The sequence below is a fragment of the Candoia aspera genome, chromosome 7 (genome assembly GCF_035149785.1).
Source record: "Candoia aspera isolate rCanAsp1 chromosome 7, rCanAsp1.hap2, whole genome shotgun sequence".
Lineage (NCBI taxonomy): Eukaryota > Metazoa > Chordata > Lepidosauria > Squamata > Boidae > Candoia > Candoia aspera.
In genome coordinates, this window is record NC_086159.1 from 25,223,909 (window position 1) to 25,248,293 (window position 24,385).

Below are 24,385 nucleotides of genomic sequence, written 5' to 3' on the forward strand. Positions count from 1 at the left end.
AGGCAACAGGCACTAAATGCAAAGAACAGGGACAGTGAGTATAACAAATTAATTTAAAACATGGAAAGGTTTCTAAAGGGCAGCCAAAGTTCATATATGTACATTATTAAAAAGTATTGAATGGATTAGTCACTCAAATGCCTTCCCCAACCTGCTGCCCAGAGTACCTGTGAAATTAGGGGCTTAAAGTCTAGCACATCTAGAACTGAATGCGCAAATATCAATTGAGGTCATGTTATCTAAGGTAAGGTTCTTCTTGAGTTCTATTCCTTAGAACAGAAGCTAAGAAAGCTGCATTTGGTATTTTAAAAAACTTTGTTTCTAGAAAACTGCAATTAATGTGTTAATAAAAGCTAATGACAACTGTATATATTGGCAGCTGTCGAAGAAACCATGCAGTAATATAACTATGTTTATGAGCAATTAGTAATTTATTATTATTCCCTGAAAAGCAGGATGAACTTACAGTGGGTCTGAACTTCTCTTTCTCAATTATTAATTTCACTTTACTATAAAGAGCAGGTTGGCTGATCAAAATATGACCTTAAGGCTAAATTCCAAGCTTTCAAAACTTGACAAAAATATTTTTAAATTGCCCTTATCTGGAGATACCATTCCCTAGGCATTATTCTAGCTGCTCATCCTGAAGATGTTTCTGTAAAGCAATTTTTGCTTATCAAAGAAATATTTGGAGAGACTCATACCACTTTCTCACCAAATGTAACATAAGAGTTTTATGTTAGAAGATACTTGGATTAGAGCTTGTTTCATCATAAGCATGAACAGTGTTGTCATTCAGCAATTTATTCAAATATTTGTTATCTTCAAGCTAGTTAATATGTAAATCTGTTCTGTACTCACAAACATGACCTGTTATATCATTCTAGGTTGATATTAATAAACTACTAAACTTAGGTTTAAACTTTCAGATGTTTTTAATACTGTTGCACTGCCAAATATTTATCAAATAAATAAATAAAATGGCAGCACAACAAAGCTAGATGAAATAATGCATTTCTTTTTTAAAACTGAGAATCTATCAGAAAGAAAACTAAGCTGAAAGATTTTGAGCCATTAGTAAAGAACGGGAGTTGGAGGGCTTTTGGTTATTATTTAATTGGTTTAAAATCTTATATCCTAGTACTCACCACAGGAAATTGAAATGGTAGACCAATAATATCCTCCCATCCCTCACTTTAAAAAACCTCCATATTAATAAAGGAACAAAGCAGTTAATTACACTGGTCAACAGCAATTTTGTCACATGGATTGTAATGGATGTTTTAAGCAGATGTTTTACGCTAATTCAAAAATGAAATCAGATTTTTTCTATCAGGCTTAGTTGTCTTGTGACCCTATCTTCCATTACTCTGTTCAATTAGTGACATTTTGGTACTATATTTTAACTACAGTAGCAATTGGTACCATTCACTCAGCCAGCTCTAGTTGTTACTATTGTTCTCCAGCATAAATAATCTTAAGACCAAGATAGAAGGTATGACAACTAGCATAGAACAGCACATTCTGCAAGTGGAGTCATGGTTGGACATGTCTAGATATGAGACCAGTCTCTGCCTGGGGAGAAGATCCTTGTCAGTTTGGTGCCAGAGCTCATAGTGTAAATAGTTTTAAGACTATATTCTACGTATTCAAGTTAAATATTAGATTGATTGTAAGAGCACTGTGTTTATCTACATATTGTTATCCTGCCACAAAACTGTGAAAATTATCCTGACACTTTCCGCTATGTGGGTGGTGAGTTAACATTTAACTCTAAGAAACCAAACTGCACCCCGCTTGTCATAAAATACTGTGAATGTTATTTTGGTTGTAAAGAGCAGGTGACCAAATAAGAATTGGGTCCCTCACATTTGCTGTGTGATACGTGTTAGACTTCTAACAGTTAAAGGGTTCACACCATATGCCATTTACCATTCCTATGGTTCGGAGGGAGCCAAAAAGACCACTCATCAGATTGCTCTTAACAAGCACAACAGGGATCACCTCCAGAAGCAAGCACACTGTAAAATACCCTGATTGACCATTTGCAAAGACACCAGTCCCACATAGTGAGCTGTACCAAAGCTTCCCAAAAATGTGGTGACACTTAGTGATGCTGTATTTAGTGGTAATGATGGTGCACGTGCAGAGAAGAAAAAGGAAAACATTAATTCTGACCCAAGATTTCAAATGATCTGCTCTTCAAATGAACCATTTTTGTTGACCTAAAGGAATCTGAATTATCTTTTTTGTGATCTGAACTTGTGTAAGAAGCAGGCTGAACTTTTAGGTTCAAGACTAAAGACTGTAATCTTCTCTGTCATGATAGTAAAATTAATTTTTTTCATAGCTGCCATGATGAATTTAACAAATTCTTCTCCACGAAGATGCAATAGTGTTTTGTAGTTTTTTTGTTTTGTTTTTTCAGTTATGGAGGTGCTTGGCCATAAATACAATGTAAATGAGTGGCACATGTTCACAGACTCCTCAAAAGTTAGCTTGAAAGCTCTTTCTTCATTATCAAAATAAATTACTGTGTGTTCCATTAGCCCATGTTGCTAGCATGAAATAGTTATATGAGAATGTGAAGCTACTTTTGGAAAAAATCCAGTTTTAAAAATATAAATGGAATATCTGTGGAGATCTGAAGGTCACTGCCCATGTGCTCAGACTGCAGCTTCAATACACAAAGCACTATTGTTTTTTTGTGTGAGTGGGACAGTAGAAACAAGAACAAGAAAAACCATTACATTAAAAAAGAATGCCCAAAAAGTACCTCATTTTTTCCAGGAAAAAAGAATGTGGTTACAGTCAATTTATCAATCCTGAAAATGTTTTCCTTCCTCATTTGCACATCAAATTTGGACTTAGAAACAAATTTGGATAAAAGGAATACTGGATTTATGTATTGAGGAATAAATTTCCCCAGTATTAGTAATGCTAAGATTAAGGAAAGCATTTTTGTAGGCCCTCAAATAAGAAAATTGATAAAAGATAACAAATCTGATGAAGAGTTAAGTGAAGCTGAAAAAGATGCATGGCAATCATTCAAAAATGTCTAAAAACCTTTTTGGGAAATCATAAAGCAGGAAACTATTGCAAAATAGTGAGTGATCTCCTGAAGTGTATCAAGCTATGGGATATAAGATGCCATGGAAAGTTCATTTCTTGGACTCTCACTTGGATCTTTTCCCTCACATTATTGGTGCAGTCACTGATGACCAGACTGAATGATTTTACCAGGACATTTCAGAGGTGGAAAAACAGTACCAAAGCAAGTAGAGTCCCAGTATGCTGGCTCACTACTGCTAGACCCTTAGGAGAAATTTTCCTGAGGTGAAATGCAGCAGAAAATCAAACACTGCTTCTTTTTTGGTAACACTCTTTTGCTTTTAATTAACTAGAAAATATTGGCTATCATCAGAGTAAAGTTGTGTGTCACTCAGAAACCTTGCCTAATTAAAAATTCTGAAAACCTAAAAAATACTGTAAGATTAACTAGTTTTTGATTGTGTGACCCACACCCATACATTTTTTTGTTCCCATTGTTATCAAAGTGAGGAGCAAGTATCCAAACTTTCACCAACTGGTTTTTCTTAAAAAAGAACTCTCCTCCTTAAACATGTACATTTTACAGGTCTGACAAAGCAGTCCACAGAATGAGTGAACCACAATCATTCATGTCTGATTTGGATTTTCATCTATGGAATTGGTTCCAGGCTAGTCTCCAGCACAGCGTTGTACCCCACTAATATCTATAGCTTTAATTTTAGTCCATAAGGCTGCCCTGGAAGAGTAACTGTAGCACATAACATTTTTGGTAATCAGATTGCATTCTGACATGCATTATAACGGTCTTACATCAACTGTACTGGCTATTTCTTGCCAGGAACAATATGAAGCACTAGTTCTTACCTATAAATCCATGAACATTCCTTTATGAATTCGCCATTATGTAAGATCAGTTTAGGAAACACTTTGCTATGCTGGACACCGAGAGGCTACGTTAGTCTCCACAGCCACACCCTGACAGTAATCCTTCTGAGAGGATTATTCTCCCCTTTTCTTTGCATATTTTGAAACAAGTGGTTACTTTTCTTTTTCATTCCACTTGACTTTAGAATGACTATCAGTTCCATATCATTTTTTTTCTGTTTTCCTACTGCTTTTAATTCTTTCCAAGACAATTTAGAAAGAAACAATAGAATACAAAATGCAAGTAACCCAAACAGAAGCATAATGAGTTGCGCAATGTAAGTTGCCAACTACTCAGCTATTTACTTAGTGTACTAGGAAAGGTGCATTTGAGCAGGCAAGAAAGGAAAATTCCATCCCAGAAGCAAATATAATGCTCACAGATATATGCTGCCAGTTGAATGACCACTAAAGGGGTCTCTTCTTGGGATCAAATAGATAAAATGCAGCATGCAAGGTTCTCCCTGCAAACCTATTCAGTTTTCTCTGTATTCAGAACATCACAAGATACAGAAACATACGTTTCTATGAGAGTTTGACTTTTACAGCTAGATAGCTCAATAAGGAGTATGCAGATAAAGTAAACAAATAGATCTTCAAACCCAAAACCGCTGAGCTGTCGATCGGAAGGTCGGCGGTTCGAAACCGCGCGGCGGGGTGAGCTCCCGTTGCTCGTCCCAGCTTCTGCACACCAAGCAGTTCGAAAACATGCAAATGTGAGTAGATTAATTGGTACCGCTTCGGCGGGAAGGTAACGGCGTTCCGTGAGTCATACTGGCCACATGACCCGGAAGTGTCTATGACAACGCCGGCTCCAAGGCTTTGAAACGGAGATGAGCACCGCCCCCTAGAGTCGGACACGACTGGACTTTACGTCAAGGGAAACCTTTACCTTTACCTAATAGTACTCCTGAAATCAGTTTGCCCAAGCTATAGCAAAGTGTGTAGCTATACAAAATTCCCCTTGGAGTTAATCAAGAGCTTTAGATAAAACTTAGGTGGCAATGTCTCATGGCCAGGAGAATACTGATCTTTGGATCCTCTTCTCCCTTGGGTATTCTATGCAGAGTAGACTGATGTCTCAAAACCTGGTATTTCTCCATCTTCTGGCATTTCTTTAGCAGCTAAAACTCCCTAAATCTCACTTGGTTTGCCAATTACCCTCCCTCTCCAATTCCTCCTACAGTTCTTTCCTGGAGGTTCTTAGCTCACTTCAATTTCTTTCCCTCTCCTTTGTTAAAAACTATGTATCTCTGTGTGTGAAAATACTGCTACTACTGTCTTTCCCCGCTATTTTCTCAGATGGAATTTATCACCTCCAGGTACAGTTTGTATTCTGGAAGGCCACATGGCAAGATACCAGACAGTGTTCACTTGCTCCACTCTGTCACAAAGTTTTTAACAAATGATATATTTGGCACAAATATATCAGGTAAAATAACTGCTCCCAGGGCAATGATTCTGACCAGGGGTTTTAGGAATAGGTACTTAGAAGCAGGAGAGCAGCAGAATACAAAACATTTCAAATTCAGAAAGAATTATTCCATGTTTACCAGATTTTTTTCAAGCTTAAAACAATTCTGAGTTAGAAACAACTGTTTTAAGCCTGAAACAGGACCGTTTCAAGTTTAGAACACTTCCAAATTGTTGGAACAGTGTCAGAACACTTTGGATAAAGTTAACCAGCTCTTTTTAAGCTCATTAGACATGTTTCTACAAAGCTCTATTTAAAAAGGCACAGAAAGAAAAATGAACAGTGGAATAGCCAGTTCAGTGGCACAATCAAAACTTATCATAAATAGTTATATGTAGAAATATATGGAAATTTTGAATAAGTAATGGAAAAAAGGGGAGTTAAAAAAAAATCTTTATTTATAGGATTTATAAACTGTATCACTCCAGAAGCTTTAGGTGGTGTACAGAGTCAGACACAATGCAAAGAACAATATAATCATAATACAACTGGGAATTCATACTGGAAATGCTAGGAGTATGCTTTTAAAATTTCCATTTAAAAAAAAAAAGTCAGGCACATTTTTAATTTTGTTTCAAGTGGCCAAGGATCAATGTGCAGACTTGTTAACATGCAGCATCACTGAAGTGGGCAATACCCAAATGTCTAGCAATTTGGGCAGGTGAGATAAAATGTTTGTTTTTCTATTGGAGCCTTAAGTCTAAATGAAGGCTTTCATGTTTTTAAAAATGTATTTCTGCTCCCCACAGAAAAACTTAAACTTGTCTATCCATTCTTCAGTAGTTTGCTGTTAACATTTGGCATGATTTCTTCAGCCCTGCGAGTTGGAAAAAAAAAAGAAAGAAATTCAAGGGCTACAAGTACACCATAGATTATCCCTGCTGCAGTATAATAATTTTATGTAGAAAGCTGTGTGATGAAGTTCCTTTTGTATTTCAGTGTAAAACACTATAAATTTAAAAGGGACTTAGATTCATATAAAAATGGTTACTTGACATATTTTGACAACTATAATCATTTACAGTATCAAAACTGAAGGCAGATTTTCAAATTTGAGTAATGTGAGAACATCTTCTCAAATGTTATTGCAGATGAGTTCAGTCGCTCTTCCATCCAAAAACCTAGCAGTCTTTTGGAGATAGGCCAACATCATGGGTAAATAATTTTTTATGACATAATATCAAAATCCTATCTAAAACTATCACATAGGAAACGTTACCATCTGCACTTAGCAACTATCTAACATATGTCACCTTGCCAAGACTATGATTCATAAGGCAATCTACTATGAATTTTTTTTATTATTTTAATGAGACTGTATCACAATAAATTTACTGTTGATTTTTAGATTGAACTTGTGTATCACTTTCATATTTCAATGACAGCAAAAACGCTTATCAAAAGTCCATGATAACTTTCCATGTCTTTCTCAATCATCCTATGCAAGTGTTCAGTGAAACACACAGAATCCAGTAATGCTTAGAAGACTGGATTTTTTTTTTTTTGCAACAACTCCCAACTGCCTTGATTTAATTCAGTCAGTTCCAGCAAAAAACATCAGTTGATGTGACAGCTTTGCAGGAAGGAAAGACATCCTTCTCTTGTTTCTTGACAGTAGTTTTCAATTACGAGTTGCATTGATGAAATTCAGCAGGAGTGAAGAAAGAAATAAAAAAGAGTGAGAACATCCAAATTAGTTTGTGGATCCAGATTATTATACCTCCCAAAGATGCCTGTGCAAGTGACAGTTACCAAAATGTGTTGTTTGGTGACAGTGGGGAAGGGGGGATTTCTCTTTTATGAAGTGGAAGTTTTGATCCATGTTGTTGGTGCATATATAAAAATCTAAGATCCACATGTTCAAAATAACAGCTATAAAAGGAGGAACAATGACACAGGATTCAAGGTATTCCACAGTCACCACTTAGAATTTATGGTGTTTTGTCCAATTTGTGACAAACATCTTTACGTTGATACAGCACAGCAGTGCCCTTTAGAATGTCTAGTGAGGTCAGAATGTCTATTGTGGTCAGCTACGTGTTTTTCCCAACTGCTGGCTGGAACTGTGGCAGAAGCAGCGTTTCACTGACTGGGTCAAATTGTTGTCCATTTCTCCTAAGACTCAGGCTTATCTCTGTATTGTATAAAAATGTGAGACTAACACTCAAAAATAAAAAGGAACTGGAGGGAACAGTGAAGAAGACCCTGCTTAAAAATATCCAGGTAGAAGTCCAGGTAATTTTTTTCAAATACTGCATGAATTCTGCACATGTTCCTGGCATACAGCAGCATCATAATTTGGAAGCATAGTATGTGGCTAATTTCCTATTTTTTCCCTCTTTTAATCAAAAGATTTGGCTACATTTATTTGAAAAGGATTTTTTTTCCCTTAAAGCCTTCCCCAGATGGAGGGCAAGCCCTTAGAGTTCTACAATTATTCCTATGTGTCAGGATACAAGGCTGATTAAATATTTTACTTTTGGGCTTGTCTTGGATTGAAAGGTTAAAAACTCCTAAACTGGACAGATTGTACTTTGTTAGGATGTTCAATGTGACTCATGGGAACTTATTGTAATTATCTTTTACTGTGGAGAAATGTCTGTTAGTGATGTTAAAATTATCCCTTTTTTCACCTCATAATTTTGTATTATTATTATTCCTTTTTTATTTTGGTTATTTCCTGTTTTATCGCTGCTTGGTTGCCCTGAGTCTCAAAGGATTTGGGTGTTCTATAACTACTATTAAAAAAAAAAACACCCTCAACAACACTAAAATTCTCTGAGTGATAAGAAAATATTTCCCTTTACTTATTAACCTAACATGCACCCAGAAAACCATACAAATCACATCTTATAAGTGAGCTGGACTTAAATTCTAGAATTAGCACTAGCCATGAATATTCAAAGTCAGCCTGGTGCTCTGTCCCAAATAGGAAGAAACTTTTCAAGTATTAGCTTAACATATGAAATAGCATCCAACTGATAGACTGCAACCATGATTTCATTCAAGTGACCTATATAAAAGAATGATGTCTTGTTTCATGTGGTTGACTCACAGAAAGATTTCTGAGTGGATATATTACTTGAAACTTAAATCTAAAACAACTACAAAGGATCTCAGACAAGACCTTTGTAAAATACTATGTGCATTTTACTCAATACTACTATCTCACTTTAAATATATGCCAAGAACATGCAATATAACCATTTGAAAAATAAACGAACTAAATATTCACAAAATGACTTTTCACAAGAAATAAAATCAAATACATGTGTAGATTTACTCACTTCTTTGCATATTAGCAAAAGCTCAAAGAACATATGCTAGAGCTGCTGGAAACCAGAAATTATGTACATTGAGATAGAAATGTGTACTCCAAGACCATATAATTCCTGTGAGAGGCTACCTTAAAACCCAGCCTTTGAAGCACACCACAGGAAAATGGTGAACTTGTTATAAATAATAATTTGGGGATAAAAGGCTACCTAATATTCAGTTTTAAGATTAATGTAACCCAGGTAAAAGTACTTGAGAAAGGTTTTACTTAGAGCTGTCCACCGCTTAGTTGTCTTCAACTTTATCCAGTCCCAACCCATATACTGAAGGGGTGGGGGAGATGACTGCCCAGTGAAGCAGGAGAGACAACCAAGTTCCCCTTGAGAACATCTGTACAAAACACATGTGCAAAACCAGAACAAGTTTTGATGCACTGCTACAACAGACTGGCAAAATTTCTGTCAAAACTGTCTCCTCCTCCAGCCCCACGTTAAGACAATAGATGTTGTCCTCAGTTGGAGACATTTGGTAGGATGGAAATAAAGCTGGAGTAAACTGCCTGTCCCTGTTAATGTACACAGTAATAATGACAGTACAATTTCCCAGCATTACGCCTACAACAGAATAGAGATTGCTAAAGTGGAGAGCAAATTTTATGCTGATGCAGTTTTCTTCCAACCCAAGAAGTAGTGGATAGCACTAACTAAGCTATGAGAAAAAGCCCTGAGTGTTGTTGACACTTAAATAGGGACTAGGACAGTGGTAAGGGAATAACTACATAAACTATTATGAGCACCTTGGTATGATATTTTATCATTTGTTTACTGCTATCTGCAAGGCTGTGTTCAGTTAATGTTATTTGAATCAAGTCACCCTGCATGACACCAGCAGTTTACATTCCCTAAATAATTAGAAGTGCTTTTTGCATTAATGTGCTCATGATGTAAACATTTTAAAGGGTAAAACACCTTAAATTCTTAATGCATAAAAGATAAGTAGTAAACATAATTTCTTCTACATTAATTGCATTTATTTGGTGATCCTAATACACAGATAGCATTAAGTGATGAAATTAAATTCTTATTTGCATGAATAGTTGCCTGACATGTTAAAAAGATGTTTAAAACTGTCCAATTTACTCTCATCTGATGATTCTTTTTATTTTAAATTTTATTATAGATGTTTTACCTGAGCAGCCAAGAAAAAATAATTTTCACTGAAGAAGTACAGGGTTGTTCCCTTATAACAATGGTTGAAAAGTTAATCATGTTTATTACCTAGTATTTCTATTCTATCCCATTTTAGTTTGAAGGAGCATCATTGAAAAATACAGTATATTCACATTAATATGTATTTTGACTGACCTGACTGATAAATGGGGAGAGTTTCTAATTCACTGGAAGAGCACAGTTTACCTAGAGCAGGTCCAATGTAAGTCTCCAGAGTTTGTAGTAAATACCCTTTAATAGCAGGAAACAGGAAATAGTTGGTGATAGTTGATAGTTGGTGATAGTTGATCTGCAGAATATACTATTCCATGAACTGCACTGATTGGGTCCATTTTTTATGTCTTCGAGTCAGCCTTGATTCCTGGCAACTGCCTAGATGAGTCCCTGCAGTTTTCTTTGTAACATTTCCCAAAGTGGTTAGCTAACCAGGTAAAAACCAGGTTTTAAACCAGGTAATAAAATCAGATCTCGAAACACCTGCCAATGTTACATTCAGCACTGGGCAGGTCTAAAACTATATTTACTTAGTTGAGGATGTTGTTTCTTAATTGTTCTTATCTCAATAGCCTCTCCATTATTGATACATTACAACCCTTCTTCCTAGGGCTGAGAGAAAATGACTAGATGAAAGTTACCCAGCTGCCTTTGTGCCTAAGGCAGGACTAGAAATCAGTCTCCCAGTTTCTAGCCTAGTGCCTAACTACTACACCAAAGTAGCTCTTGATTGGGTCCACACGTTTTGCTGAAGTAAAACCACAGACAGATTTTTGCTTCATTTGATAGTGAGCCCAGCCTCTGGCCCTGACCTCAGGTAGCTGCTGCTGAGCCAATCTGGATTACAGGGGGCATTGGTTTGATTTGGTATAAGGCAGATTGGTACAGAGGCTTCCCCCCACCCCCCAAAGCAGGCCACCACAACCAGACTTAATGCAATGCACCAGGGGTCCAACCGTTGGGATTTGCAACTGGTCTGAGATTACAACACTGATGTGGAGGTTCAGCTCCCAGTAGACTGTAACACATGTTTATTCAAAGTGGTGAGTCACATTTGGTACAGGCAGGTTCTAAAGGGACAAACATCAGGTTTTGGTCTCAGTGAGATTTTTGAGATCCTCTCTCAATTTAACAGAAACCAAAGCTACTTTGGAATCACTGCTCATTAAAAATACTGCATATTTATACACCAGGGGTCAGCTTCATTCTCTTTTTCAAACTTTACTATTGGCCTTTTCTTTCAAGATGTTAGCTAGCCAGATAAAAGCTCTTCATGTCCTCTGGGTGTTGAGGTATGGAGTTTGAAGCTAGAAAAAAATAAATCCTCCTAGCCTCTGCAGGAAGCAGCCATCTCTGCAATAAGAAAGGGAGAGAAGAGCTGAGATGGTTAAATCATAGGTTGCCACATAATGCAGGCTTACAATCTGGGGCAGATTTAATCAATGCTAATGGACAGTTACCCCATACATTAAAGGTCAACAGCTGGAGGTCTTTGAACCAAAACCATTAGTTGCCAAAATAGAAAACATGAAAAAAACTGGGAGGAAGGGGGAAGAGGTATGCACTATTTTCCACTGCATTGGTTAATACTGGTGCAATTTGAAAAGAATGGAAGATAGTAATGGAAGATAGTAACTTCCCTAAGATGTCCTGTTGGAGCAACTGAAAAAGGAAGGATGAGCATAATGCTGCCAGGTTGCATTGGAAAAATACAATTCAGTATGGAGTTTTATTTGGCAGATAACCCTTGTTTTTCTCCGATGAACAAATTTATGATCAAGATCCTGGTGAAGATCTGGCTGTAATTCGCACCTACTGTTTATTAAATGGTACATTCTGATCAAAGAGAATCATTGCAAAGCTGCCTGTTTTCACTTATTATCCTACCTCCAACTTCACAGTGCTTTCATTGAAATTAGATTTCAAACTATGCTGCCTGCACACATGGCAGGTTTCAAGGGTAATTATTTGTGATATTGGTCACTGCATAAAGTTCCAAAAGTGGAGAGGGGGTGTCTATCATTCTAAAGCAGCATTATCTTTCCACCCACCCCAAGCTTTAATTGACGAATTTCTTTAGAAGGTTATCCCATATGTTACTTTGTTTGCCCAACTTGCAAGAAAACTTCGTTTAAAAAGAGTGAAAAGGTTTATTGTGTATTTTATATGTCTTTATTGTGTTGGTTTCTGGCTATGAGCAACTAAAGTAAACCTTTAGTCAGGTTATTAACATTAAAAACAAAATAAAAAGACTTATCAATTCATGTTTTTAAAAAAAAAATTCTAAATTTTAGACAGCTGCAGCACTTTAAACCATAGTTCAGTATTTAGGAGATTCAAACCTGGACAAATCTCACACTGCTGCAATCTCAGCATTATTTGATTGTAATCTACTTTTCCACTCATTCAAGATTCAGCTTCCTGTTGAGTGACACTTAGGTTTCAGATTGGTAACTGCCTCCAAGCAACTGAGAGATGGGATTATCTACAGCTAAAATATAAGATATTTGGGAACGAAGACAGGAAATAATAATTAGATTAACACTGTCACTTTCTCCTGTTAAGAAGAGAGAGAGCTTCATATTAAGAATGCTGATGAAATGGAAACTGTATGGGGGAAGCTGAGGATCTTCAGAGGGGAAATGCTGTACAGTATCGATTTCATGAAACCAGTTTCTGCCTCTTGGGTCAATACTTACCTAGTAAGTACTTATGGAGAGACAATATACTACCAAGTTATAATTAGTTAAATACTTATTCTACAAATCTTTGCATGCCTTTATCTGCAATAATTACTTCAAAAAGAATGCAGGATGCAAGTTAACACAACGTTTGGAAATGTTTCATTGTGCCTCATTTTGAACAACAGTGGATGATACCAAACATCATTCCTTCAATAGTGCATCAATTAGAAATTAATGAGGTCCTTTCAAAAAGATAATGAAAGCAATACTGGGAGTTTCAGTGAATAGAATTGATCCTACCATAGTCAACAGGCAACCCAGAGTGTTGCATCAAATTATCCACCTCCTACTCTATCTTCAGTCCTTAACTGGAGCTACCTCCCTTATAATGTGTGCATACATATTCTGCATCCAATTGCTAGAACAATTCTACCTACATGATGAAACAACCATATGTTTTCATTACAACCGCATTGTCACTAGCTAAGAAAGTTGAGCAATTACACAGTTCTGCACAGATTCCTTTCTAGCATTTGACAAGTATAAAATGTGGTGGTACAAACTCAGCTCCGATTAGGAGTGCTCCCCCATTTCTATTTAACTTACCTGGTAATACTATTTAGGAGTAATTCAGGAATGAGAGACAAACATCAGTATTTCTATTCCCCATCTATTTCCTCTGAAACATTCCTTTGCTGTGTTAAAATTATCCACTATGTGCCGTGACCTGTGTCTAAGGCCCAGACACCCAGTAACTGGCTGGGCCTTACAAAAAGGCAGCAGAAAAAACTAATTCAGCATCTGTTTTATATGGGAACGACAGTATTTTCTCACACTTTAAGAAAAGATATTTTGCACATCTGTACTATTATGGGTAATTAAAAAGTAATTCTGCTCACATTTTTACTCAAGATTCTACTTATTTACTTCAAAATTCAGTGCTATGGTTTCTCAATAAGCCAACCAAGATTCTGAGATCAGAAATACGTTTTGGAAACTATGTGATGCATGCTAGTAAAACACCACACTTATTTAACTGAACGGCAATGATTATTGCTTAAACTGCTGGGTGAGGAGCCAAAGCACAGCAGAAAGGAATGGTGTGGTTTAGAATCTTGCATGTTATACTCTGTAGCTAAACTGTTGTACTCCATGTTGTTGTACCCTTAGCTAAGCTGACTCTGAACTCTCAGACAAGCAAAACTAAATAAATAAATCCATTAGAACTTTAAATCGTTAGATTTCCTGCAAGTAATTTACAAAACATGCTTAGTAGTAATATACAATATATAAATAATCCAACTATTCACATATCTTACTATTCTGAAATATGCATGACACATGAGAGTAGCAAAAAAAAAATGGTATGGAGTTCTATCACCCACATGTCATCAGAATTACAAGTGCCTTCCTTCAGTATCATGCCTTCTTGCCTCGGCTTTTTCAGCATGCAGCGGAAGATTCAAACAAGTGATCTCAAGAGAAAGTTGACCAGTACTTTATTCAGGACCCACCCAACATGCCACCATCCTGAGAGTATGAATCCTCAGCACAATTTTCATCTCTTATCTTTGCAGAAGTCTGGGATAACGAAAATCAGGCAAGAGTCCTTTAACAGTACAAGCAGGTCCTTCAAAAAGGATAGATTTGACTGTAATACAGACCTTGGGTACTACTTACTAGAGGCTTCAGCTGGTTTTACAAAATTGCAGGGATAACATTCTTCATCATTTTAATAAATGAGAACTTCAGCCTACAGGACATGCTTGGAGTTATTCAAGGTTCTATTTCTTGCTGCTCTTTTCACCAAAGAACATTGTTACCATGTCTTTGGTTACCATACCTACACTTTCCAGCAGACAGTGCCTGCCTTGATCAAACTTCTCTTCCTCTGTTGGCTTCAGATAACATGGAGACCAGCATGATTCAAACCTCTCCTGCCCGTACCACTTTGATGCTCAGTAGTTCATTGCTTTTGCTCAAATTTGATTACCATTAAGCTTGTTTTTTTTTTCAGGGTGTGTCTATGTCTGTACCTTGGGGGCTGTCTCAAGCAGGGGTTTTTACCCCTTTCTCATCATAACTGTATAATTTGGATCATCCAGTGGAAATGGCTGGCAGGAGATTCTGGACAGAAAACAAATGAGCTGTCAATGCTGGTTTAAACCAAAGGCCTATTTGGTCCAGAATTCTATTCCAGGAGTATCTATGTAGAGTGAACTTACAAGATGCGAATGTACTAGCATCCTCCTGTTCGTATTCTTGTAAAAGTGCACCCAGACTTCGATCCTGAAGTTAATATATAGCTATTACGACTGCTTGTTGTTGTTTATTCATTCAGTCGCTTCCAACTCTTCGTGACTTCATGGACCAGCCCACACCAGAGCTTCATGTCAATCGTCGCCACCCCCAGCTTCCCCAGGGACAAGTTCGTCACCTCTAGAATATCATCCATCCATCTTGCCCTTGGTCAGCCCCTCTTCCTTTTGCCCTCCACTCTCCCTAGCATCAGCATCTTCTCCAGGGTGTCCTGTCTTCTCATTATGTGGCCAAAGTATTTCAGTTTTGCCTTTAATAGCATTCCCTCAAGTGAGCAGTCTGCCTTTATTTCCTGGAGGATGGACTGGTTTGATCTTCTGGCAGTCCAAGGCACTCTCAGAATTTTCCTCCAACACCACAGTTCAAAAGTATCGATCTTCCTTCTCTCAGCCTTCCTTATGGTCCAGCTCTCGCAGCCATATGATACTATTGGGAATACCATTGCTTTAACTATGCGGACATTTGTTGTCAGTGTGATGTCTCTGCTCTTAACTATTTTATCGAGATTTGACATTGCTCTTCTCCCAAGGATTAAACGTCTTCTTATTTCCTGACTGCAGTCAGCATCTGCAGTAATCTTTGCACCTAGAAATACAAAGTCTTTCACTGCCTCTATGTTTTCTCCCTCTATTTGCCAGTTATCAATCAAGCTGGTTGCCATAATCTTGGCTTTTTTGAGGTTTAGCTGCAAGCCAGCGTTTGCACTTTCTTCTTTCACCTTCATCATAAGGCTCCTCAGTTCCTCTTCGCTTTCAGCCTTCAAAGTGGTATCATCTGCATATCTGAGGTTGTTAATGTTTCTTCCAGCGATTTTAACTCTGGCCTTGGATTCCTCAAGCCCAGCACGTCGCATGATGTGTTCTGCATACAAGTTGAATAGGTAGGGTGAGAGTATACAGCCCTGCCGTACTCCTTTCCCAATCTTAAACCAATCCGTTGTTCCGTGGCCTGTTCTTACCGTTGCTACTTGGTCGTTATACAGATTCCTCAGGAGGCAGACATGACTTGGTATCCCCATACCACTAAGAACTTGCCACAATTTGTTATGGTCCACACAGTCAAAGGATTTAGAATAGTCAATAAAACAGAAAGAGATGTTTTTCTGAAACTCCCTGGCTTTTTCCATTATCCAGCGGATATTGGCAATTTGTTCCCGAGTTCCTCTGCCTTTTCTAAACCCAGCTTGTACATCTGGCAATTCTCGCTCCATGAATTGCTGAAGTCTACCTTGCAGGATCTTGAGCATTACCTTACTGGCATGTGAAATGAGTGCCACTGTTCGATAGTTTGAACATTCTTTAGTGTTTCCCTTTTTTGGTATGGGGATGTAAGTTGATTTTTTCCAATCTGATGGCCATTCCTGTGTTTTCCAAATTTGCTGGCATATAGCATGCATTACCTTGACAGCATCATCTCGCAAGATATTGAACAGTTCAGCTGGGGTGCCGTCGTCTCCTGCTGCCTTCTTATTAGCAATGCTTCTTAAGGCCCATTCAACCTCACTCTTCAGGATGTCTGGCTCTAGCTCACTGACCACACTGTCAAAGCTATCCCTGATATTGTTATCCTTCCTATACAAGTCTTCCGTATATTCTTGCCACCTTTTCTTGATCTCTTCTTCTTCTGTTAGGTCCTTGCCATCTTTGTTTTTGATCATACCCATTTTTGCCTGGAATTTACCTCCGATGTTTCTAATGTTCTGGAAGAGGTCTCTTGTCCTTCCTATTCTATTGTCTTCTTCCACTTCCACGCATTGCTTGTTTAAAAATAATTCCTTATCTCTTCTGGCTAACCTCTGGAATTTTGCATTTAATTGGGCATATCTCTCCCTATCGCTGTTGCCTTTTGCTTTCCTTCTTTCTTGGGCTACTTCTAGTGTCTCAGCAGACAGCCATTTTGCCTTCTTGGTTTTCTCTTTCTTTGGGATGTATTTTGTTGCCGCCTCCTGAACAAAGTTGCGAACTTCTGTCCAGAGTTCTTCCGGGACCCTATCTACTAAGTCCAGTCCCTTAAATCTATTCTTCACCTCCACTGCATATTCCTTAGGAATATTAGTGAGCTCATATCTAGCTGATCTGTGGGTCTTCCCTAATCTCTTTAGTCTGATCCTGAACTGTGCAAGAAGTTCGTGATCTGAACTACAGTCAGCTCCAGGTCTTGTTTTTACCGACTGTATAGATGTTCGCCACCTTTGATTGCAAAGTTGTCCATCTGGTGAAGTCCATGTATAAAGCCGTCTCTTAGGTTGTTGGAAGAGTGTGTTTGTTATGTAGAGTGAGTTGTCTTGGCAAAATTCTATCAGCATATGTCCTGCTTCGTTTTGTTCTCCCAGGCCATGCTTACCTGTAATGCCAGATGTCATGTGACTGCCCACCTTAGCATTCCAGTCTCCTGTGATGAAAACAACCTGTCTTTTGGGTGTATTGTCCAGTAGGTGCTGCAGATCCTCATAGAACTGATCTACTTCAGCTTCCTCAGCATCTGTGGTTGAGGCGTATATTTGGATCACTGTGATGTTAGATGGCTTGCCGTGAGTTCAAATTGAGATCATTCTATCATTTTTTTGGATTGTATCCAAGCACTGCTTTAGCCACTTTACTATTAATTATGAAGGCTACTCCATTTCTTCTGTGGTCCTCTTGTCCACAGTAGATCTGGTGGTCATCTGATGTGAAGTGGCCCATTCCAGTCCATTTCAGTTCACTGACGCCCAAAATGTCTATCTTTAATCTTGACATCTCACCAATAACCACATCCAATTTGCCCTGGTTCATAGATCTTACATTCTAGGTTCCAATGGTGTGCTGATTCTTAGAACATGGGATTCGCCGTTCACCACCAGCACCGTTGGCCGCTAGCCATCCTTTCGGCTTTGAGCTACCTGTGTCATCACGTCTGGGGCTAGTTGAACTCATCCTCTGTTCCTCCCCAGTAGCGTTTTGACCATCTTCCGACCTGGGAGTCTCATCTTCCGATGGTATACCGACGTATCTCTGGTTGTACTGATCCATTTAGTTTTCATGGCAAGAATACTGGGGTGGGTTGCCATTACCTTCCCCAGGGATCGCATTTAGTCTGACCTCTCTGTTATGACAGCTAGCTGTTAAAATTCTTATCCTCCATGCACCTGTTTAAGCCTCCTTTGAAATTCCTCAGGTTGGTGACCGCCGTATATTTTATGATGTAGACTCTCACTGTTTTCGGCATCCATTATTTAGAACAGATATTCTTTTTATCATCTCCCATAATTCAGTTTCACTGGATGTACCTGGACTTTAATGTTAAGACAGAAAAAATTATCTTCTCTTTATTCTTTTTATCTGAACTATGCATGTACCTTACTGATCGCTTTAGCAGCAGTATTGCAACCGAAAACTCTCCCCATGACCCGGGTTTGATTCCAGCGGAAGCTGGATTGTCTCTGGGTAGCCGGCTCAGGTCGACTCAGCCTTCCATCCTTCCGAGATCGGTAAAATGAGTACCTGGCTTGCTGGGGAAGGTGACGACTGGGGAAGGCAATGGCAAACCACCCCGCTATTGTCTGTCAAGGAAATGTCATGAAAGTGGAGTCCCTCCAAAGGGTCAGACATGACTCGGTGCTTGCACAGGGGACCTTTCACATCACTTTTTCCTGATAGAAGCACTGATCATTCTGGCTACCTGTTTTTGTACTTTTTCTAGCTCTACAATATCCTTGTCAAGATTCAGAAACTTGGCTTCATCAGAGAATGACTTCTCAGAGGAAAGGAGGAGTCAGACAATCCCACCCACCTAAGCCTCTCCAGTTCAGTCAAGCCCAAGCACCAGACTGATGCCAGAATCAATCACCTCTAGCCTAAGACCCTTTACTCAAGACTGAGATCTAACTTCACAGCCTATGTAAACATTATTGTCACCAGGCTGAATATCAGAAGGCAAGGAGCTTTCAAAATTCTTGTTTGCAAGGGAAGGCACCTTGGGAATTATGGCTCAGGTAAGAATATCCAGCATGCCTGAATGACCTTGTGGCCAGATCAGGTTGGATAAGCAGTAGCTGAATTAAGGCTTTTGACTCAATTAACCTGGATAGGCTTGTGGCACATCACTTTTCATTTATTTATTACCATTCTTGTATATGGCCAGATTCCAGAATGACTGCTGGTTCACAATGTATAATCACAAGTCTCATAAATGGGACCAGTTCTGTAAGAGCAGGGTAGTTATAACTTCTAGCATAAAACTGTCTGCATGACAGAAGCTCATTTATGGAAGCAAAGTCTATTACTTGGTAATCTAGGTGACTGGTCACCTTTGTGCCTCAAAGCATAATTGCTGATATACAAGCTTTAAGTACAGCTCTTCATTGCTTGGAATGTGGCTTCTGCTCTGACGTATTACTTATCTGAGTAATCTTTTCTACATCTCTCTGGCCATGAGTAACCTCTTTTGAAATTAGAACTCAGGTTCTGAAATTATGTCATTTTACATTCTGTTCTAGTTCAGGTCTGAGTATCAGAAACCAGAAGTGTATTCAGTAGTCCAACTGTGGCCTCATCTCTAAATGCACTGGGATATTGCTGTTTTATTTTTTATTCTTTCTTCTAATAATCCTCAACATGGATTTGATTTTTGCCAAGCAGACACATGATGGATCAACCTTTATATCCCTAACAAGCAGACAACTTGTTTTTGCACAGATTCACCAACTTCATGACACAAGATCAGACAACCTTCATTCAGTTCTATTATACCATCCCTGTTTCTTAGCTTCACAGACATGCAATCAATTCATAATTTTAATCCTTTACTCCTCTTAGATTCTCCGTTTCAATCTTCCATATGCCAAAATTGTCATCATATGCCCACAATGGTTTTTCATCAATTGAGGCTTTCACATAATGAATTTTGGTAACATACAGAATGTGTAGATTAGATTACTAGCCTATGTCACACACAGAATTCCATGCTAATGGTAAGGACAGTAGCAGTCAGATTTGGCATATTCTGTTCAGTATGCCAGAAGCACAATCAAACCAAGCACATTCCACTCCTTTATGAAAGCTAAGATTTCAAATATAGAAACAATCTTACAAGCCAACATAATGTTACCCACATCTCACCAATTAGAAAAGCTATGTGTTATACTGACACACTCAGGAGGCTTGCTTATTGGACATTATGCTGGAAGTGTATGGGGATGCTTTTATTTATTTGTTTGTTTGTCAAATTTTTATCACCACCCATCTCCCCCCTAAGGAGGGACTCTGGGCAGTTATATATGTTATATACCTTTGCCCACTATTGTTATACTCTGGTTTAATAGCCATACATTTGGCAGTATGGTTTTGGAAAGAATAAGATTTAGATGTTAATAGTTTTAATGTGCATATACAAACTTGGGATATTATCAAAATATGAAGAACTATGGATTACCAAACATGGAGCTTAGCAAAAAAAATATTCTTTATAATAGTAAAACTGTCACTCTGGATTTACAGTCCTGGATTGATGACGTGTTTGCTGATTGCTTATGAACTGTTCTTTATCAACATAATGAAAAGGCTAATCAGTATTAGATTTGTGTGGTCAGAATTTAATGCTCTGCTTGAAAACTTTATTTATACATACATACATAAACACACACACTGCTTCTTTTTTCCTTTTCTCCATTTTTGTTGTTTCCCTTTTTGTCTTTCTGTTCACTAAGGCAATTAAAAAACACCCTTATTCTGGAATTAGCTTGGTGATGGATTCTTATGTACAGCCAGGCTACTGTAAATACAAATAAGTGTTCTGGAGGCTCTACTCTCAGTTACACATGCCCTGGTCACCTCCCAAATGGACTACTTAACATGCTTTTGAAGAGTATCTGGAAGCTTCAACTGGTGCAAAATGCAGTGTGCAGGCAGTTATGTGGGCTCCTAGAAATGCATCTGATACACCTCTGCTCCATGAGCTGCATTAGTTGCCAGTTTTGACTTTTAAAGCCCTACATGGGATGGAACCCGGTTATTTGAGGGACTACCTCTCCCCAGTTACATCAGGTCTGGCAGGAGGGGCATGTTACGGATCCCTACTGCTATGGTGTTCCATCTGAGGGGACTCAGGAGGCAAGACTTCTCTGCCATGGCACCTGCCTTGTGGAACATCATCCCCACCCCCTGAGGCGAGATTGGCCCTGACCCTACTGATTTTCTGGAAATTCTTTAAAACTTGGTTTTGTCAGCAGGCTTGGGTATCCCATGGAAATAGGGAGCCTGTGAAACGGCTATATTGCATGTAAGACCTTAAATTCAATCTTCTGTGGTTTTGTTTATATTTGTTATGTTTTTAATTGTTAATGGTTTTAAAAGTTGTTTTTAATTGTTCTGTTTTTATTGCATACCACCCAGAGTCATATTGGTGAAATGGGTGGCTATATAACTTTGATAAATGAAATGAAATGAAATGAAATGACACAAAGACAACTGCAACTGAAGATCTGACAATACAGCAATTAGAGCCTATATCTATGTCACTGGTTCAGGGTTTAAATTATAGGCTTCTTCCTCTTGCATTTCCAAGTTAATAGTTCTCACTAGCCTGGGAAGTGTTGGTCCCTGCTGTACCAGTTTCATTCCCTACCCTGATTATACAAAGGTCCTTGGATATAGCATTTTTTCTGTTCAGCCGTTTTATTAGTAACAGAAATAAGTAGTTATTTATTAACAGCAATGTAAAACTCTGTTAATAAAACATAAAAATGCAGATATATATGCTTTATACATATGATAGATTGATTTTTTATATTATGTGAATTTTTAGCACATGATTAAAATGTAAAATGCCCCTCTTTTGAAAAGTTGGTGGTTCTGGTTTCCAGCTTGGCACTTGGAATTTAATGTGATCATTTTTTTTTTCTTTCATCAAAACTGTCCAGCTCCACCCTATTTACAATTTACAGTTACTTATAGAATGCTCAAAAATTATTTTTACTGAAAGTCATTCCAGAAGTACAATTAGTAAACAATTTTATTTATTCATTTTATAAACTAGAGTTGTCCACTGTCCAAAACATAATGAACTCTAAGTGGCTTACAGAACTTACTAAATGGGTTAAAACACAACACAAAAATCAATATTATAATTGATTAAACTAGTAAAACCCAAAATCTCATGCTCGAGTACTAAATTAATGAGATAAAATTCATTTGGCAAGGCACCATTGAGGATAATTAATCCTCAAAGACCTTCTGGAAGAATATAAGAATAAACCAAATATTATGGCTTAGACTGGCCCTTGGTCTGATCTGTAGGGTTATTCTTATACTGTATTCTTAAAATGGCTGATTCATCTATGAGAAAAATGTATCAGTAGAATCTCTGACATGCAAAACATCTGAGGTGGGGAAAAAGATTTTAAAGGAAAAACTTATCAACTCATTTAGGGCTGAACAAGTTCAGTGGCCACGGAAGGGAGAAAGGGAATGGAGTATTTTGGGGAAAGCTATGACTTGTAAAATGAAAATGCCCACACTAAGCTAAGTTCATTTTCTTGAAGGTCCTCGTTCATAAAACAAACAAACAAACAAAAAATCACTAAGAAATTTAAAAGGCTTAATCCAGGAAATTTGAAATCATTCAAACATGAAAGGAAATTTGCTATGGCATGTCAGCCTTGGTTGAGATTTTTAGAGCATTAAAACTAAATAAATTATCATGATAAAAATACAGCTGTTCTCTTTAAAATTACTAAAAATAAAGATGTAAAGACCTACATCTTATGCACAATGTTTATATCAAAAACTCATGCAGATTGCTTCCAACTATATTGCCATCAGTTCTGAAAATGCCTTTACACAGGGACAGCTGTGTAAACACATAAATATATAAGTAAATAAGGCAGAAATGTACAGATATATCCTCCTTTCAAAGTGTCAGAGGTAATTACAGAAATATTTATTCCAAACTGTCAATTGGAGAAAAATCAGTCTAAGCTGTTAATAAATCAATGTATACTTCAGTTCTCATAGCAAGTACACCCACAGGAATGAACTAACCTGATGATCAGGAATATAGATATTGACGATGTCACAGCAATGCAAAGACAGCTTTTCTTCCTCTTCTTATTCCATTAGGAGATGAGGAAAACAGGCAAGGGAATAGACAACAACTTCATCCAATCTGTCTCAAGGCCGCTAGGTCTGAAGTGGCAGTGATGAAAATCCCGGAACTCACCAACTCCCAGACCCTACCAAGATCAAGCAGGTTTTCTTTCTTACCTTCAAAGCTCCCAGCAAACAGGTAAATCCAGGTTATAGCAGGAACGAAAAGCAGAGTTAGAGAGGCAGCCAGGAATTTCCGTCGCCCTCTGCAAATTCCCAGCATTCTCTCAGAAGTGCAGCTTCCCAACCTGGTCCTGTTCCTATGTTGGAAGCATGGAGTCCACAGTCTCCCACATATTATCTGAAAGCAAGAGAAGGAAATGTGATCTACGCAGCTTAGCACTTCCTCACCCATTTCAACAAAATCAGATTTTTTCATAGCCCCTGCAAAACTAAGATAAAAAATAGCCATGCACGCTGCAAAACCCAGTCCCAATTTCAGTGTTCCATAAAATGTAGGAAACAATAAGTGTGTGCCTTACATACATCATGAAAGAGCATAAATCAATAATGTATTATACCAGCTCAGATACCACATACATTTTATTTAGAAAACAATATTTTTTGCTGCCCTTTGAAAAGAAAATTTTAAAAACCCTTCAAGCTTCTTGATGTCTTTATATAGGTGGCATTCCTGGGTTAATAAAACAGGACCACCTATCCTGCTGCTTCCGTTTCATGAGAATAGCAGGCACAACAGCTGAAAATGTAAGAGACAGAAGCTACAACAAACAGTAATGAGGAGCAATTTCCAAAAGCCATTTTATTTTACCTCTTTTCAATGTATACATAACCATGCGAATATTTGTAAGTGACAGTATGAGTTGGCAAACATATGGAACGTGTAGGTAGCAAGGAACCTTTGCTAACGACATATTCTTGTTAAGTGTTCGCTTAGTGATAAAGTGAAGTTGCTGCTATATAGTGTGCAAAATGGCCTTGTAATTGGGTACATCGTATCACTTTGACTTGTTTCTTAGCTTTATTTCCAAAAATATAATACCAGTAGCTTGATAATTAAAGAAACCTGGATCAAAAGAAACTTGGCATAAGCCTCTGTGATTCTAAATTCCTAACCTTAACCATTCCCCTTGTTTTCTAAAAATAGCAGTGGTCAGATTAGTACATGAAAGCAAAACAGAGTTTTTGATATTGTTAATTTCAGATTTAATTGAATACACTGAAGAAATAAGTGTATTTCCTGTTGAAGGAAATATGAGTTTAAAAAACAAACATTAAATTCATTATTGAAATCTAAATTCACTGGATATTGGGGGCAAGTCAAACAAAGTGGAATGGTTTCAAGAATGG

The 24,385-nt window shown here is 37.8% G+C and overlaps 1 protein-coding gene and 1 long non-coding RNA gene across 3 annotated transcripts in view; both read right to left on the reverse strand.

Annotated features, from left to right (window-relative positions):
• LARGE1 (LARGE xylosyl- and glucuronyltransferase 1) overlaps positions 1-23,467 on the reverse strand; it is a 258,945-nt gene extending 235,478 nt beyond the window's left edge. The window contains exon 1 of one of the 2 annotated variants that reach the window (XM_063309515.1): positions 23,192-23,467. In XM_063309515.1, the coding sequence (XP_063165585.1) occupies positions 23,192-23,453 (262 nt within the window). In that variant the 5' untranslated portion in view covers positions 23,454-23,467. The remainder of the gene's footprint in view (positions 1-23,191) is intronic. The other variant, XM_063309514.1, reaches the window with a different exon arrangement.
• LOC134501623 (uncharacterized) lies at positions 10,856-14,474 on the reverse strand. The gene is made up of 2 exons (XR_010068370.1): positions 14,018-14,474; positions 10,856-12,439 (listed from the first exon to the last, which is right to left on the reverse strand). It is a non-coding gene; the product is annotated as an uncharacterized LOC134501623 (long non-coding RNA).
• Positions 23,468-24,385: the final 918 nt, after the last annotated feature.